The 18,959-nt window shown below is 33.1% G+C and overlaps 3 protein-coding genes across 4 annotated transcripts; 2 read left to right on the top strand and 1 right to left on the bottom strand.

Annotated features, from left to right (window-relative positions):
• Window positions 1–3,552: 3,552 nt before the first annotated feature.
• LOC125216552 lies at window positions 3,553–5,328 on the bottom strand. The gene is made up of 5 exons (XM_048118297.1): window positions 5,217–5,328; window positions 4,885–5,006; window positions 4,766–4,811; window positions 4,579–4,692; window positions 3,553–4,167 (listed from the first exon to the last, which is right to left on the bottom strand). Exons 1-5 carry the CDS (start codon window positions 5,311–5,313, stop codon window positions 3,884–3,886), a joined length of 663 nt encoding a protein of 220 aa, XP_047974254.1. The 5' UTR covers window positions 5,314–5,328; the 3' UTR covers window positions 3,553–3,883.
• Window positions 5,329–9,287: 3,959 nt separating this feature from the next.
• Window positions 9,288–12,463, top strand: LOC125210949 (NADH dehydrogenase [ubiquinone] 1 beta subcomplex subunit 7-like). 2 transcript variants are annotated; one of them, XM_048110600.1, is made up of 2 exons: window positions 9,288–9,741; window positions 12,255–12,463. In XM_048110600.1, the coding sequence occupies exon 1, from the start codon at window positions 9,411–9,413 to the stop codon at window positions 9,702–9,704; it is 294 nt and encodes a 97-aa protein (XP_047966557.1). In that variant the 5' UTR covers window positions 9,288–9,410; the 3' UTR covers window positions 9,705–9,741; window positions 12,255–12,463. The 2 variants fall into 2 exon arrangements, with proteins under 2 accessions (XP_047966557.1, XP_047966556.1); XM_048110599.1 differs by having other exon boundaries at window positions 9,289–9,741; window positions 12,251–12,463.
• A 1,856-nt stretch (window positions 12,464–14,319) lies between these two features.
• LOC125210741 (NADH dehydrogenase [ubiquinone] 1 beta subcomplex subunit 7-like) lies at window positions 14,320–17,715 on the top strand. Its single transcript, XM_048110321.1, has 2 exons — window positions 14,320–14,754; window positions 17,400–17,715. Exon 1 carries the CDS (start codon window positions 14,441–14,443, stop codon window positions 14,732–14,734), a length of 294 nt encoding a protein of 97 aa, XP_047966278.1. The 5' UTR covers window positions 14,320–14,440; the 3' UTR covers window positions 14,735–14,754; window positions 17,400–17,715.
• The last annotated feature ends 1,244 nt before the right edge of the window (window positions 17,716–18,959 follow it).

Below are 18,959 nucleotides of genomic sequence, written 5' to 3' on the forward strand. Positions count from 1 at the left end.
CCCTTATTCTCCACATGAATTTTATACTATTACTCTCTATCCCAAGATAATTAAGTCGTATTCTCATTTTTTTGTCGTTCTAAGTTGGTTGTGTTATTTTGTTCCTTTTTTTATTGGCAAGAGACTTTATCAGCACTCCTACTCTCTTTCTCTATCCTATTTCATTATTTCTTCATTCTAACCTTTAAACTTAAATTTCTGAAATCTTGATGCTCAAAAGAAACGTCTCAACTAACTTGGGACGGGTGTAGTACATCGTTTTCAACTTTGAAGTCAGTTCCAAAGACAGTAGGAAGGAGGTGAGTCTGAAAAGGCGAAAAATAACCCAAGTGGGCGAAGAAAGGCGTGAGAAGGAGCACGTACAACATGGTGTGATTTATTGGGGTCTTGTCTTGTTAAAAATTTGTGGGGTTAAGTGAAAGTGTTCCCTCCCCACCATCATATCATATGCTCTGTCTATTCTCCTGTCTCCCTTGAAAGAATGTTCCCTTTCCCTCTCTTCACATACTTCCTCAACTAATTTGTTTTTAATCTATTTTGAATCGCTGGAAAATCGCCTATTATGATGGATGAGTTGTACTAGATGCTTTGTAACATACACAACTCGAAACTCAAAATAGGTATATCAATATGATTAAAGTATATTTAGGGGTTGTTTGACATTAAAAATACTCGTTACATCAGTAGTTATTAATAAAATGTGGGATGTAATTAAATGTAAACTCTAAATATTGAACAAACTCCAAACTATGATCTGAACCGTTAGAAAATCACAATAGACGACAAAATAATATAGTAACAAAAGATGTCAACGACGGGTGTTATATTGATATTTTTTGTTGTTGATATTTTGTCATTTTTTATTATATTTTCAAACAATCCAAATAATAGTTTAGACTTTAGACTTTATACAATATATATAGAGTTTGTACATAAAATATGTTTATTGAAGTTTGATGCCGAAAGAATGAGTTATTGAACATGTTAGATTTAATCATAGTATATTATAAGCATGAGTTGTTACATGATACTAACATAAAAGAAAATGTAAAACCGATAGTTTTTGTTTTTTAAGTCAAAACTAACGTTGTAAACTATCGTGGATCCTAATAATAATTATATCATGTCAGGCTATATGGTACGTGAAAATCCATTAACACGTCCATGATAAAATAAATACAGTATTTGTACACAACGAAATCATGGAAATAACAACTCTACGGAATTATGAGCTGACACAAATCAATTGATTTGCAAATGATACAATATTATTAAAAAAATATAGAAAAAAAACATGTGGGCTGCCACATAAAACGTCATTTAGATTTTCTTGGCCTTCCACCTGCACTGCCAGAATCATTGAGATTTTGTGTCAAACATTTTGAAAATAAATAATTTCAATTTCTAACAGCTGTTTCTCAATAATTCTACTTTCCAAGAGAAGTTGACGGCAACTACCTAATTAATTAAAGTATTAATTAAAGCACTAACATAGTGACCACCTAATGTAAATTTTAATTATAACTCTTTTACTAGCCACTTTCTCTATGCAGACAAATTGTATCCATTTTTTCCTACTTTGTATTCTTTTTAGAAAATATATGGATAAGTTTTTGGAGTTCTCCCTTAATATTATAACACCTAAAAATTAAATACTACTACGATTTTGATAATGTATCAGTCTTTGTTGATTGAACATATACATGACCGTATATATAATGGTTCTTTAACTGTTGATTTTTATAATAAGTAGGAGTATTATGATTATTGGCAAATTGAACTGAAATTAACAAAAGAAGAAATTGGGTCTTTTTTACAGATGAAAGTTGAATAGTGGATAGTTTCAGAAGATATTTAGGTGAAATAATTTTTTTTAGGCAATGGTATAATTAGTTATGACTTTAACAAATTTGACCCTGCGAACAAAACGACATACTACTAACCACTATGACTTTAATGCTTATTCTTAATTGTTGCCAGAATTTAATGACAGATCTGGAGTTTGCCATTCTTTCTTTCTTCATTTTGATTTATTCAACATAGGTGAATGATTGTTCATTGGATACATTTTCCAACGAATGGATTTCGTACATAGAATACAGTGATTAACAGCAGTTGTACCTTTTATATGAACTATAGTGGGTGTTTTAATAGGGATATGGAAATGGAATATATATTACTCCCTCTGTCCCACTTTCACGGTCATAGTTAGAGATTTTGTTATTTCGGTCTATCTTATAATAAGAGTCACATTTCATTCTTACTATAAATGGTAAGTAATCTCAAATGCCACTAACTCACTTCACTCGCATTCTATTATAATATAAATATAAAAAAGTGAACCATATATATTTCACTAACTTTTTCAACTCGCTATTATTTACATTTTTTAAAACCCGTGCCAACACCAAATATGACTCATATTATGGGACAAATGGAGTATTTGATATAAATAGCTTTCGATAGGCCCTCAATCGCATACTTAATTTTATTGTAACATTGCCTATATATATTACTACTACTATTCACTCGTCCAAAAAAAAAAATACTCCATCCATTCACTATTGGGAGTCTCATTTGAGTTCAACACAGATTTTAAAAAATGTGAAGGAAAGTGGGTGTAGAAAGATATTGGAATGTGGAGTTCATTTTTATACATTAGTTTTATAATAGAATATGAGTGGAATAAGTTAGTAGAAAGTGGGCTCTACCTACCATCTATAGTAAAAGTGAACCTGAATTCCTAATGACGGGCAAACTAAAATAGCACTCCTAATAGTGGACAGAGAGAGTAGTGCATACTTAGCTATTCTCAAATCTCAAGTTGTTTCAATTATCTTAACCTTTCTTTTGTGGACATTTATTTGATACTTTACTCTCATGGTCTCATGGATTCTATTAGATTGACAATATCTTAAATTGATAAATGACAACTATGTAAATAATCTATGTTAATTTGATAACAAAAAATATAAGTATGTCAACTACATTTAGTTGATATACAAATGTTTTCATATTGACATTTATAAAGTGAATTATTAACATAATTGTCGGTTATCAATTTAAAATAGTTATCAACCGATCATATCCTTCACCCTCATTTTATATAATTTATTTACAAGTACCATTAGGTACATTAGTTAACACAGAAACAACAAAATAAAGTTATTTTTCCATTCACAAACTATATTACTAGTACTATCCAACTTTAACTAAAATTTACTATGTTATAACTACGCGTGTGTTAGCTACTTCTAAAATGGATGAAGTATTATGCTCTCTTTGTCCGCGAGTAATAGAATCAGTTTGACTTATACGAATTTTAAGAAATATACTGCAAAATGATTAGAAAGTGATAGTGGAAGGATAAGCTGTATTTTTATATATTAATTTTATACTAATAAAATATGAGTGAAATTAAGTTGGTTGAAAATTATAAAATAAGACAATTAAGTAATATTTTAAAGTGTAGCCAGCCAATGTACCTTGTGTAGCTTAATTAGTCACATGACTCATCTATGTGCAAGAGACATGGATGAATTCATGGCATAATATAGTAATGCTAATTATACTCATACCCACAAAGCACAAATGTACATATAGAACAAAACAAAAAAAAAAACGCAATTTTCCTTGCTTGACGGTCACTTCAACTTTAATTTAAGTCTAAGATTTCAAATTAAATAAAAACAAATATACTACATACATACTTACGCATAATATCTACACATACTATTTCCCTTCTCTATCTTTTTGAATTATATCTCATTATCTAGCACATCATATAGCCATCGCATTGAAACGCACTAGTACATAGGTAGGATCCTCATCATACCCAAATCTTGCATGAAAATGTGTACATGAAATTAATTTATTGTTCCCATCAACCTCTTGTCCGAACTATAGTAATTGTGCCTCTCCCTTGTGTATGAATTCTTGTGAAGGCCACCACAACCTTGCCGGACAGACCTAGTCCGTCAGGCGAGACTAGTGGCCGACAAGCAAAGTCACCCACAGGGTGTCGGACCGGCCGCGTCGGGGGCATTAGGATTCTCTCGTTGATATCATTTAGCGTGGCATCCCCTTCGAATCCCCCCGGCTTCACTAGAGCAAATGGGTATACCACTTTTGCCACCACCCTCTTTTTCCTTTTTTCGCCACTACCACCTGATACAGTATTTACCTTGAGTTATGGAATTAATAAATTTAAAAATAATAATGAATGAATAATTTTGAAGCTGTTGACTTAAATACTCAGTTTTACATTTTTATAATCTCTCATATGAAAAGATAAATTGATTAGCCGAAAAGCAATACTTAAATAAATAAAATTCTTTTGGAATAAGATGTGAAGCAAAGTATATATGCCGACTTTAATTTGTATACGGTCATTCTTTATTAATTAAAGTCTCTCTCTTTATTACTTGTAATTAAAGGACAGTTCTTTGTGAGGAAAAGACAAGTGCAGGGAACACTTTGAGGGACAAAGATTCTTAAGGAAAGAAATCTAAGTCCAACAAAATTAAAAATGATTGTTAGTAGGAGTAATTTGTAGAGATAGAAAAGAAAAGTAGTTACCAGAAGCAAAAATATTGGGGTCTATGCAATATAGGTTTCCTTTCTCAGGTGATTCTTTCTGAGAAGAAGAATCGTAGGTTTCCGAAACAGCACCATCTTCAGGGCTTTTCAATTCTGCCACACTTTGTATTTTTAGTTCCAAATTGGAAATTTATAATAATTTGAAAAGTAAAAAGAGATGAATTACCGGAAATGGTGTCGAATTCGGTCATCAAATTTGACGTCCAGCAGTTCTGCGCATAATCAATTAAAAATGTTAAAAATGGCAATGCATAATTGCATATGTATGTATTGCCACACAAATACCTTGATGGAGGTGTCGATGGTCCTTCTTCGTTTGGAGGTGAATTGAAAGAGGACATCTTGGAGATATCCGGTGGAGAATTCATCGTCGATAAATGAGGATTGTAGGCTTGATCTCTCCATGTCTGATTAAATTAGGAACAATTAATTTAACGTTGTTGAGTGCATGCGTATTTAAAGACTAAAGAGAGAGTGTTTGTGTGTTTATATAGAATTGTTTGAGTTGCCATGATAGTGTGTGTGAGAGAGAGAAAAGCGAAGTAGGATAGGATAAATTAAAGGTAGAAGAGAGGAAGAAGAAGAAAGGGGAAAAGTGAAGGAAGAAGAATGAATACATTGAGACATGTCTGCGTTGAAAACTCCAAGATTGTGAGCTATGGATGACCTCTGCACATTACCACTGAAAGCTATGGACTCAAGTTCCTCCATCATTCTATCTCTCTTATCTCTCCCTCTCCCTCCTACCTATTATGGAGTAATTTATAGTATATTTATTCAAGACGGCCAAATTGCTTCTTTTAAAATTTGGTAATGTTCTAATAATTGTAATGAGAGATAAATTTTACTTACATAAGTCATGATGACATAAATTGTTGTCCATGTATTTTGATATATTCATGCATTAAGGGAATTAAGTCATTTTCTTCCACAGTTAGACATGGGACATGCTTGACTTCATAAAAGTACATATTGTTTATAGCAACTTCTAAAGGATGACTTATACTATTATCTTAATTTATTACCAATCGCAATATATATATATAGATAAATGTTACTACTACTCTCTCCATCTTACGATAAGAAGAGTCATATTTTGTTATTTTCGTCCGTCCCACAATAAAAGTTATATTTCACTTCTACCATAAATGATAAGTAGACTCCACATTCCATCAACTTATTTCACTCACATTTTATTATAAAACTAATTTATATAAATGAGACTCACATTCCACTAACATATTCAATCTACTTTTCTTTACATTTCTTAAAACACGTGCTCAAATTAAATAGGACTTCTATTGTGGGACGGAGGAAGTATGTTACAGATATCATGCAACCATTATTTATATAAATTGCTCGCATCGCATTTAGACATTTCTTAAAACTCGTACCCAAATTAAATAGGACTTCTATCGTGGAACTGAGGGAGTATGTTACGGATATCATGCAAGCATTATTTATATACATGCTCGCATCGCATTTAGCACATGTTAGCTTAAGTTCTTTTTTGTTTTTTAGTTTAGTTTGATTCCAATAATTTAAAAGTTATCATTAATGTCGTTACTTTTACAAATTTCAAAATAAATAAATACTCAGTATAAGAATAAATAAAAAATTATTTTTTATTTAAATTTAGAAAATTAATGGCATCAACAATAAATTTTAGAGTATAATTTTAAAACCAAATAGATAAAATAAAAAATAATACTAACATGAAATAAACAAGAGCGGTATCACATAAGATCATGGGCGGACACAAATGCAAATTTCAAGGTATTGAAGGCCTTACTAGCTAGGATTATTTTTTAAAATTTATCAAAATTTGATGTAAATTGTTATTGAAAAAACATCTACTGTCAATTATATATATCAGTTAAAAATTATACTCCGCATTTAAATAAAATTTATAAAATATTGAATCACTCTACAACTTTTTTCTACATCCACTCATGCCTAAGACATGCAACATAACATCTCGTTCTATACATATTCATTATAAACATATTCTAATTTCTCATCGTCGTCCTATTAATTATTCATCATCAATGCATATATCCAGTAATTCACTTATAGTATTTATTTAAATTTATATGAATAAATTACTACTACTATTATAAATATTAATGAATTTGGGTAAGAAACGAAATAGATAATCGGCAGTCAACGGCTAGAAAGAAGAGATGATAAAGACGGATATGTTTTCTTGGGATTCGGAAAATATATATGCTTAACTTTTTCATATTTCTGCAAATCTTTATGTGGGGCTACAACATTGGTGGGGTTAAAGTGGGGGACTAAATAATTGCTCTTCTAATCATACCTTGTTTCCATTCCATACAATAAAGTGAAATTTCAAAACCTCTTGTGATACTCTATCTCTATCTCTATTGTATATTTATTCTTGGTTCGAATAATATTATCAACTTTGTTATACTAATATGAAGTTTCGAGGATAAATCATTAATAGTAGTTCTGTTACTAGTATAATTGGACATTGAACAATATCCTACAGTAATTAAAACATGATAATGAATCTATCATTTCAATTACCACGTGGATGCATTTGATTTGCAGAGTTCAAATGTGAATATGTATGAGAGAGAGAGAGTATATATTGACTGCATGGCGATAGGACACAATTCAAATGGGATTTATTTCTTTTTGATTAATGGTTTTCCAACTGTTTTCTCCTTTTGTTATTTGATTTTGGCGACTTTTTCTTCACTCCTACCGTGGTGGGCTCACGCCAATCTCATGCTTTTCTTTATCATTTTAATTTCAACATTTGTTGAGAGTATTAGTTATATATGGTCAATATATATCATCATAGCCTTGGTCAAACTTCTTTAAGGCATGTGTGTTTGGACCATGCAATGGTTGTTGTAATAATGTGATCAAAATTGGGAAAACAATGTCCTATTAATTATAATTTCCTTTTTTTTTGCCCCACATCTCATCTCATATGTATGCAATAATCCATCATTTTATAGTATATAAAAGGTATTCTATGCTAGAGCAATTAACCAAAAATATTTTGATAAAACATGAACTACTATGTGAAATCCATACCTTAATCAAAAGAGACACGTGCAAAACATGTAATGATCGGCAAAAATGGTTGTCTTCACCATTTTCCATCTTCCCTATAGCAATAGATACTGCATTTCAAAAACTATTAAGTGAAATAAGGGCAACTGGTGTTGAGTCCTGGACTCGAATGCTATTTTATTAAGCCTAAATGAAATGTTAACAATGGTTTAAGATTGGTAAGACATTATTTAAGCCCATATTTAAACACGAGTTTGGATCTAGATATGAATACTATATTTGAGATATTGAGAGGGTCCCACACAGAATTTTAAATTATTTTTAAAATAAAATATATAGATAAATTAATTCATCAATGATACCTTGGAAGAATCGGTTGGGTCTTCCAATATCAATAGGTTGATTGGTTCGCTCTTGTATCTTCCAAAAGGAAAAAAGATCTCTGAGAGTTGTTTCCTGAATCCGAAAGAGAGTACTTGGGTTCTTCCAATAACTAAAAAGTGTAGCATGCCTGAATCTAACTGGGGTTCGCGGTGGTGGAGGAACTAGATCGGAAAAAAGAGGGATTCTAGTTGTAAGATATCTAATGAAATCGTCACTGGAATTGAGATCTTACTCAAAGAGAAAGATATCAAATATTTGGAGTTTCTTTTTGTATATTATATGGATAGTCCGATCCGCAAGGACCGTGATTGGGAATTATTTGATCGTCTTTCTTTGAGGAAGAGGCGAAATAGAATCAACTTAAATTTGGGACCGCTATTCGAAATCTTAGTGAAACACTGGATTTCTTATCTCATGTCTGCTTTTCGTGAAAAAATACCAATTGAAATGGCTGGGTCAACTATTCAATCAAATGATATTGAGCGGGTTTGATACGGATCATTTGGTAATATTAGACTCACTAATGTCATGTTGTGGTAATATTTTAAGTAAATTATTTTTGTGTACCTAAGTTCAAACATTCCGATTGATATATGTCAAATTCACAATCTTTGGTTGGGTCCAGTTGGGAAAATCCATTGGACCCTGAAATATACTGTCTTGGAAAGTTCATACTTATTTGATTCGCTAGTCCATGCTCTAGAGGATTCTGGGCTTCATGTCTCAAAAGACTCAATTTCATAACTCACTCTGTTTTGTATTATGAAAAAAAAGTAATAACCTTATTAATAATTATAATATTAAATCTCAACAATTATTAAATGATGATAAAATTGGGAGAATGCTATAATTATATACTTCAATTTCAATGTCCAATTTATCTAGGATACTGTACCATTTAAATTAATTTCAATAGTATAATTTGAAAAGAAACCAATTAAGAGTGACAAGTGAAAATAAACCGTACCCAACATTGAGTTCAAGTTGGTTCGATTTCGAATTTCATTATGTTCAGCTTTAAAAAAACAATTTGAACATTTTCGAAAATAAAATGGGAAAAAATGTTATATTGTGTTTCTTCTATCATCGTAAATTTGTTAAATCACGACAACTAAAATTTGGCCATCAAATTTACGAAATTTTTTAGCTTCGTGGTTTTAAATTTCAGATCAAATCATTATGAAATTCATAAGAAATGAAAAGCACTCCAAATTGAACTCACATGTAAAAATGAATAAAGGGGGGAAAAAAGAAGAAGCTTCTTAAATTTCCCAGACAAAACAATATCAGGGAACCCTAACATACAAAATCAATTCAAAATTGAAAATTCCCCCAAATCTAAGAAGTCAGAATTCACCGTCCGATTCATTCATTCAATGGAGGCTCCGGGCTCATCGAAGAAGATGATAGCGACGCAGGAGGAGATGGTTGAGGCCAAAGTGCCGCTGGCGTACAGAGACCAATGCGCCCATCTGCTCATCCCCCTCAACAAATGCCGTCAGGCGGAGCTCTACCTTCCCTGGAAGTGCGGCTCCGAGCGCCACATCTACGAGAAGTGCGAGTACGAGCTCGTCATGGAACGGATGCTCCAGATGCAGAAGATCCGCGAGCGCGAAGCCCAGTCGAAGTCGCAGCCCATTCCCCTAATCCCCAAAACCGCCAATGCTTGATTCCACATTTTGATGATGATGAATGATCCTTTTCAAGGTCAGTTTTAGCAGGTTACTTGATGATCTTGTGGTTTTTTGGCTTCTTCCTATTTGTGCGTTCTTTCAATGGAATAGAATCTGCAACTTTGAAGCATGATTCTTTTTTCTGTTGACCCTGTTTGGATCTTGTATTTGAAGATAATCGAACGCATTGTATATGTGTCAATGTATATACGTATCCTGAAAGAGCTTGTTGAAATTAACCTAGAATTAAGTTCGTGATCCTTCATAACGGCATATATGATTGAAGTTCATTGAATTGTTTATATTGATGCATGGTAAATATGTGTGAATATTGGATTCTATACATTGTTGAGTGATTTATTTTTGCATCTGTATCTGCCTGAATTTGATGTTTATGTCTTTGGAGAAAATTAGAACGCTTAAGAGGTAATGCTATGAAAGAGGATCATATCGCATTTGTATGCCAAACATTGTTTTCTCTATGAAGTATGAACATGTTGTCCTCTGTTTTTAGGCTTCAGGGATGACTTCTGATTAGTAATATGGATGATTGAGATTTTAGAATACATTAGAAATAGAGTTCGTAGTGAAATTCTGTGATACATAATGTATCTTAAATTTTTTGGATGACTACAAAATGGGGTATGATATTCAGAGCAACTCTTTTGCAATAATTTTGAATTGAGAAGTGAGTGATTGGTAGATGCATATCTGCCTATCTGGTCAAATTACTTAGCTCCTTTTCACAAGGGCCTCTCTGGTCAAATTACTTAGCTCCTTTTCACAAGGGCCTCTGTGGATCATTTATAAACCAATAATTAGAGTTCATTGTCATCTGGATAAGGGATTGAAGAAAATTAGTTTCGTTGGCTGCAAGGATTTACCAATATACCTATTATCATCAATATCCTTGCTAGTTCGTTAAATTAGGCCTTAGGGTGGGTCAGGCCTTCATTCTGGGAACCCTACGGTCTGTTTTTTTCTTTTGAATTCAAGTTTAGTTGTTAGGTTGTTCCAAGCATGGCACACTTGGATTGAGTTTGTACTTCGTTTCACTGCTAGTATTGTTAGTCAAGTTCATTAATCCAGTGTCTATTCCTTTTGACCATTGACTGAACCAGTACCACCGTGTGTCAATAACTCTGTCAGTCTGTTGCTACCTTTTCTTCTCATACTGTACAAGAGCTGTACTTCCTTTGTCCCTCTGTAGTAGAGGCGTTTCTTTTGGGCACAAAATTTAAGAAAATTGTGTTAAGTGGGTTAAGAGAGTAGAGAAAAGGTAAGAAAGAGAATAAAGTAAGAGAGAGGAGATGTGTTGCTTTTTTCCTAAAAAGGAAATGACTTAGCTCTAGTGGGACAACCCAAAAAAGAATACGATTCAGCTAGAGGGACGGAGGGAGTAATGTTTGTCTTAGTCAATAGCCATTAACTAAGAAAAACATAGTAGAGCACCAGGCTGCTGGTTAAAATTCATTTCCTGTGAACTGCCATCTATTGCATCCAATTCATCGCTGCTATCTAGTATCTACTGATTTTAAACACTCTGTGTTCAGGTTAGTTATTGGGTCCGTATAAGCTAGGGCTGGAAATTTATGTAACTGTGTTAGTGTGTTGTGTAACATGTGTCGACCACACTATAAGCACATGCCCCTATATCAACACAATTGCTGTCTGTTAAGTTTAAGTGTTAACGACTTAGATACAAACATTTTTGTGTTGATATGACACTACACAATATGAAACAGTTATAAACTAATTAGATTTAAAATTTAATAGTAATAAAATAAATCCGTATTATTGAATCTCTAACTGGTTGATGATTTAAAGGATAGAAGCAGGCAGTAACATGCTATGTTCCAAGTAAAGTCTGTTGCAGCTTTAACATAAGACCAGCATCCGTCGTGGATGATGTTTTTCAACTTCGTATAGGAACTAGATATTACATATGCTAGAAACAACTTTGTCCGTCTCTTGATGAATATCGACATGTTTCTCTCCTGATGAATTTGAGTTTGAAAGAGCAAAATTACCTGGTCTCCACTACAACTGGATTTTACCCTGGCAAATCGCACTCATCTGTGTTAAAGAAATAATGTAGATGACATAGAAGTGTACAAAAGTCCAGTACACTTTCTTCTCTTGGCGACATACAAACAACCAGTTGAGAGTATCCTTTCTCCTTTTAATGGGAAACAAGCATTTCCATGTCATGGATTGATTTTCCTCTTCCCCATGGTTGGCTAGATATCATTCCAAGTTCACTAACCAAAGCTTGATAAAGGTAAAAACTAGATGACAGAGATCAAAATTCTGGTGATAAACTGAGGATTACTTCCTTCCGGTATTGAAATCAAGCTTGTTTGTATTGAAACATCTCGTGTTGGCATGCATGCTTGCCTGGTTTTTGTCATCTTCTTTCCACATTGCACCAATGATTTACATGATTTCACATATTTGGGCTGCAACCCTCTTCGCATTAAATATATTTCCCATGGTTGCTTATTTCTAAACGAATTACTCATCAGCTTTTACATGTCACATAGGAAGAAGCTGGAAGTATTGACAGTGGCAGAATGTGGTCCGAGTTTCACCAGAACTTTTCCCTGTTAAATTGTAAAGGGAAGTGGAATTTATAACTTTGGTTTTCTCAAGGTACACCAGTCTGTAATAAATAACGCATCTGATTGTGTTCCATGTTTACATATTTTCCAGTCTTTTACAAAATATCCATGAAACGAATGTGTTTTACTTCTAAATGTTGCAGTTTCATATTCAAGCTTTTAAAAGAATTAGATGGTGCGTTTGCTTGTTTTGATACTACTGCTATACATCAATGTATACTTTTATTCAATTGATTAGATGAATAGATATAATTACTAGTACTATGAATTAATGCTTTTCAGCTGTTGTTCAATGTTGAGTGGTTGCTTGCCATCACAAAAACATAAGCAAAAAATTCTTTAAACACAGAAAATGGCCGACACATAAATTTTTGCACAAATGTGACATCGAATAAATGCACAATGAATAGTTGCACAAAATAGATTGGAGCATTGTCTATTTATTTTCCAATTTCATGTTGGCCCACTTCAATGGGGCAGCCACATTATTATTTCACTGTAAACCTTTTGGGCAGACTTTGTATCTCAAGGACAAGAAGGAAAACAATTGAACTTTTAAATCATTATATAATAAAGGTTTACAAAATTATGTACTCCTATTCATCTTCTGGCAATTAATATACTTGGCCCAAATTTTACTCTCTTTGACCCATTTTAGGAGTCTCAGTTGAGTTCGACATGAATTTTAATAATTGTATAAAAAAATTTGTTTGTGGAATGTGATTCTCACTTTATTATACTTAATTTTATGATAATATATAAGGAAAATAAGTTGAGTGAAATGTGATGCCTATTACTTGTGGAATATTCTAAACTCCCTATTGTGAAACAGACAAAAAAAAACTGTGACTCAGTAAAATGGGAGAAGAGAGTTCGGCAGAGATAATATGGATATATAATGCAAGAACAAACTAGTATGAGCCCAAGAGATAAAATTTAAGATTAAACTAATACTCCACCTAAACTAGTTTCTTCAATGGACGACAATTATTTCAAAAAGAAATTGGTAAAATAGAAGAAATAATGGGAAAAAGTGGTCAAGTAAAAAAGGATAAAAAGTTGTAGGAGAGAAAGAGAGAAAAAAGTAGTTAAATAGGAAAAAGAAAAAAAAATGAATAAATGATATTTAGGATTTTGTTTTTTTTTTTTTTTTTTTTTTAAGTAATGACATTTGAGTGTAAATTTTATCAACAGTGCGATTAAATTTTATGTTCAAATACGGTAAATTCTAAATGAGACGGGTGTGTTCACTTTGAAAGAATTGGGCCAATTTGTGTGTTCATTTTACACTAATTAATTGTTGGGGCCGTACAATTGAGGTGGGATCCGCACTATTCATGCTAATTGAAGAATAATTGAATCTTTTAAAATTGGTAAGATTTGTATGTGCATTGAAAAGTGCATCAAGAAATGGACTTGGTTTTACATATTTACCCCACCTTTTCACTTTTTCATCTTTCCACATTTTCACTTGGAGGGATAAATTTGTCAATCTATAATTTTATTAAGTCAAAGTCTTTATTTTATATAATATATTTGGATCAATTCTTGGGCCAATTATAGGATACCAAACAAGAGGGAACATATGAGATATGTGGCCAATTATGGCTCAAATCTTAACGCGCCCAAATTGGTAGAAATGAAATATGTGAAAGTGAACACCCTTAAACTATGACGGACGGAAATGATAAAATAGGAATCTTAAATTGGGAGGAAATAACAATTTGAACATTTTCAAAAATAAAATGAGGAAATAACAATTTGAACATTTTCGAAAATAAAATGGGGAATAATGTTATACTGTGTTTCTTCTATCATTGTAAATTTGTTAAATCACATCAACTAAAATTTGGCCATCAAATTTACGAAATCTTTCAGCTTCGTGATTTTAAATTTCAGATCAAATCATTATTAAATTCACAAGAAATGACAAGCATTCCAATTTGAACTCAAATGTAAAAATGACGAAAAGGGGAGAAAAAGAGAAGAAGCTTAAACTTAAGTTTCCCAGACAAAACAATAACTGGGAACCCTAACATACAAAATCAATTCAAAATTGAAAATTCCCCCAAATCTAAGAAGTCAGAATTCACCGTCCGATTCATTCATTCAATGGAGGCTCCGGGCTCATCGAAGAAGATGATAGCGACGCAGGAGGAGATGGTTGAGGCCAAAGTGCCGCTGGCGTACAGAGACCAATGCGCCCATCTGCTCATCCCCCTCAACAAATGCCGTCAGGCGGAGCTCTACCTTCCCTGGAAGTGCGGCTCCGAGCGCCACACCTACGAGAAGTGCGAGTACGGGCTCGTCATGGAACGGATGCTCCAGATGCAGAAGATCCGCGAGCGCGAGGCCCAATCGAAGTCGCAGCCCATTCCCCTCCTCCCCAAAACCGCTAATGCTTGATTCCAATGATTTTTTTCAAGGTCAGTTTTAGCAGGGCTTCCTATTTGTGCGCTCTTTCAATGGAATAGAATCTGCAACTTTGAAGCATGCTTTTTTTTCTTTTTCTGTTGACTCTATTTAGATCTTGTATTTGAAGATAATCGAACGCATTTTATATGTCTAAATGTATATACATATCCTGAAAGAGCTTGTTGAAATTAACCTGGAATTAAGTCTGTGATCCTTCATAACGGGCATATATGGATAAATTTCATTGAATTGTTTATATTGATGCATGGTAAATATGTGTGAATATTGAATTCTGTACATTGTTGAGTGATTTATTTTTGCATCTGTATCTGCCTGAATTTGATGTTTATGTCTTTATAGAAAATTAGAACGCGAAAGAGGTAATGCTATGAAAGAGGATCATATTGCATTTGTATGCCAAATATTGTGGTCTTAATGAAGGAGTATTTATTTGATGGTGAGATGAGAAATGGAATGATACTAATACGTAGAAGGGGGTAATGTTTAAGGGGAAAGAAGGCTTATAAAGAACTCACGTGTTGGTAAACAGTACAGCTTCTGAGATTCTTTTACTAAAAATCTATATACAGGAGGCACTTCAAGTTGTTAGGAGTATATGCATTTTAACCAAAGATAAAACCAAAAGTGTGACTGTGTTATCTAATTATATATTCATGTAACAAGCATGCTGAGCAACAGTGTGTAGCTCAAAATGTAGGGTCAACATGAATAATACTTTTTCATGTGCTGTTGTGATTAGAACTTGTATTTCATAGCTCTATATTAATGTGCCGAAAGTCTGGTCCCAGTTTTGTATTTTAATTTTTTTCTATTTTACTTGCCTCTATTTCTCTATGAACTTGTATGTCCTCTGTTTTTAGGCTTCATGGACTTCTGATTAGTAATATGGCTGATTGAGATTTTAGAGCACATTAGTAAGAGTCCGCAGTGAAATTCTGTGATACATAATGTATCTTATTGTTCTCCGGTGCCTAGGTGTCACATGTCATGCATCTCTTTCAGCTAAATGTTTTGATATGACACTACACAATACTCCCTCCGTCCACAAAAAATAGAGCTATTGGTGTATGGCATGGGTTTTAATGTAGAATTGGTAAAGTAAGAGAGAAGGGAAAAAAAGTAAGAGAGAAGGAGAAAAAGTAAGTGAGAAATAGTGTTAGGAATGATGTGTAGGGTTATTAATTGTTGACAACTTTCCATAAATGAATGTGCTCTATTTTTTGTGGATGGCCAAAAATGGTAAATGTGCTCTATTTTTTGTGGACGGAGGGAGTATGAAACAGTTAAGAACAATTTAAATTTAAAATTTAATATTAATAAATATATAATAAAATAAATCCGTTTTATTGAATCTCTAACTGGTTGTTAGCATGTTATAAGTTTATCATGTTTAATAGGGATTAGGGTGCCTTGAAACACAATACAAAAATTTTGTTTCAGCACGTTGTGGCTACGACAAGTGTAAAGTACATTAACCTGATTATCTATTTCATGTCAACAATTGCCAGGCCTACTATAGAAGAATTTTATTACTAAAGGAAAAGGCTTCGTTCTCAATAATCTTGTTAGTACCCATAAATTGCCTGGTTTTATTATCAAGTAGTTTTCCAAACCTAATCCAGAGCATATCTGAGCCTTCCTTGTCAAGTAGGTTACAATCACCCTATCCATTTCTCATTAACATTCCCTTGAAGACCCCTCTGCCCTGGCCACATGAACATGTGCTAGCATGCTAGATCTTCAGAAGGCTGGATCTGCAGGGATGGCATAATGGTCTGAATCCTACTCCTATAAGATAGTATAGCTGGTTCAGAACTCGTGGACATCTGCAATCTAAAATGACCTGGATCATTGCATGAGTTTATGCCCAAATAGTAATGTAGTATATCTGCTGCATGCATTTAATTTCAGCGCTAAGTACCTGCTGCAGATGATTTAAAGGATAGAAGCAGGCAGTAACATGCTATGTTCCAAGTAAAGTCTGTTGCAGCTTTAACATAAGACCAGCATCCGTCGTGGATGATGTTTTTCAACTTCGTATAGGAACTAGATATTACATATGCTAGAAACAACTTTGTCCGTCTCTTGATGAATATCGACATGTTATTCTCCTGATGAATTTGAGCTTGAAAGAGCAAAATTACCTCTTCTCCAGTACAACTGGATTTTACCCTGGCAAATCGCGCTCATTAGCAACCCTGTGTTAAAGAAATAATGTAGATGACATAGAAATGTACAAAAGTCCATAGGGCATTTGTTTTGCTATAACTAACCTGAACAATTACTCCAGTGCACTTTCTTCTCTTAGCGACATACAAACAACCAGTTGAAAGTAGCCTTTCTCCTTTTAATGGGAAACAAGCATTTCCATGTCATGGATTGATTTTCCTCTTCCCCATGGTTGGCTAGATATCATTCCAAGTTCACTAACCAAAGCTTGATAAAGGTAAAAACTAGATGACAGAGATAAAATTCTGGTGATTAACTGAGGATTACTTCCTTCCGGTATTGAAACATTTCATGTTGGCAAGAATGCTTGCCTGGTTTTTTGTTATCTTGTTTCCACATTGCACCAATGATTTACATGTTATCTTATTTCTAAACGATTACTCATCAGCTTTTACACGTCACACAGGAAGAAGCTGGAAGTATTGACAGTGGCAGAATGTGGTCCGAGTTTCACCAGAACTTTTCCCTGTTAAATTGTAAAGGGAAGTGGAATTTATAACTTTGGTTTTCTCAAGGTACACCAGTCTGTAATAAATAACGCATCTGAATATGTTCCATATTTACTTATTTTCCAGACTCTTACCAAAATATCCATGAAACGAGTGTGTTTTACTTCTAAATGTTGCAGACTTGCAGTTTCATGTCAAGCTTTTAAAAGAATTAGATGGTGTATTTGCTTGTTTTGATACTACTGCTATACATCAGTGTATACTTTTATTTTATTCAATTGAGTAGATGAATAGATATTTACTACTACTATGAATTAACGCTGTTCAGCTGTTATTCAATGTTGAGTGATTGCTTGCCATCACAAAAACATAAGCTAAAAATTCTATAAACACAGAAAATGGCCGACACATAAATTTTTGCACAAATGTGACATCGAATAAATGCACAATGAATAGTTGCACAAAATAGATTGGAGCACTGTCTATTTGTTTTCCAATTTTATGTTGGCCCACTTCAATGGGGCAGCCACATTATTATTTCACTGTAAACCTTTTGGGCAGACTTTGTATCTCAAGGACAAGAAGCAAAACAATTGAACTTTTAAATCATTATATAATAAAGGTTTACAAAATTATGTACTCCTATTCATTTTCTGGCAATTAATATTCTTGGCCTAAATTGTACTCCCTCCATCCCATTTTAGGAGTTCCAGTTGAGTCCGAGTCCTAATAATTGTAAAGAAAAATTGGTAAGAAAAGATAGTGAAATGTGTGTCACTTTATTACAATTAAAATAAGATGAATGGAATGTGATGCCTATTAGTTATGGAATATTTTAATGGAACTCCCTAGGGTGGAACTGATAAAAATAAAAATCATGACTCCTAAAATGGGAGAAGAGAGTATGACAGGGTTAATATGGATATTCTGTATAATGCAAGAACAAACAAGTATGAGCCCAAGGTAATTTAAGATTAAACTAATACTCCTCCTAAACTAGTTCCTTTGATGGACAACAATTATTTTAAAAAGAAGTTAGTAAAATAGAAGAAATAATGAGAAAAAGTGGTTAAGTAAAGAAGGATAAAAAGTTATTGGAGAGAGAAGGACAAAAAAGTACTAGTTAAATAGGAAAGAGCGAAAAGAAAAAGTGAATAAATGGTAGTACTAGTATATATAGGGTAGTGATAAAATGCAAACTTATATATTGTACAAACTCAAAACTTCTTAACACAGTTTCAACACACTTTAAATATAATATCAATACAGCGTAAAATTTCAAGATTTTAATGTCAACACAGTATCAACACAATATCAACACAACATCAATCATTGACTACCGTTGAAATTATGTTGACATTTTCTCGTTGATGCTTTTTATGATCTGTTGATATTTTCTAAAGGTGCAGATCTTAGTTTTGAGTTTTTACAATATTTAGAGTTTTCATTTGATCACATCCCAGTATATATAAGTTGTAAATAAGTACTCCTTCCGTCTCACTAAAGATGTCACACTT

This window comes from Salvia hispanica, chromosome 3 (assembly GCF_023119035.1).
Source record: "Salvia hispanica cultivar TCC Black 2014 chromosome 3, UniMelb_Shisp_WGS_1.0, whole genome shotgun sequence".
NCBI classification, from domain to species: domain Eukaryota; kingdom Viridiplantae; phylum Streptophyta; class Magnoliopsida; order Lamiales; family Lamiaceae; genus Salvia; species Salvia hispanica.

Bases quoted from the DNA above. Each gene is read 5' to 3' on its own strand.
- LOC125216552 (XM_048118297.1), bottom strand. From the start codon at position 5,313: ATGATGGAGGAACTTGAGTCCATAGCTTTCAGTGGTAATGTGCAGAGG. The intron at 4,812-4,884 runs GTATTTGTGTGG...GATTATGCGCAG, and splicing joins CCATCGACACCTCCATCAAG to AACTGCTGGACGTCAAATTT. The intron at 4,168-4,578 runs GTAACTACTTTT...ATACTGTATCAG, and splicing joins CCCCAATATTTTTGCTTCTG to GTGGTAGTGGCGAAAAAAGG.
- LOC125210949 (XM_048110600.1), top strand. From the start codon at position 9,411: ATGGAGGCTCCGGGCTCATCGAAGAAGATGATAGCGACGCAGGAGGAG.
- LOC125210741 (XM_048110321.1), top strand. From the start codon at position 14,441: ATGGAGGCTCCGGGCTCATCGAAGAAGATGATAGCGACGCAGGAGGAG.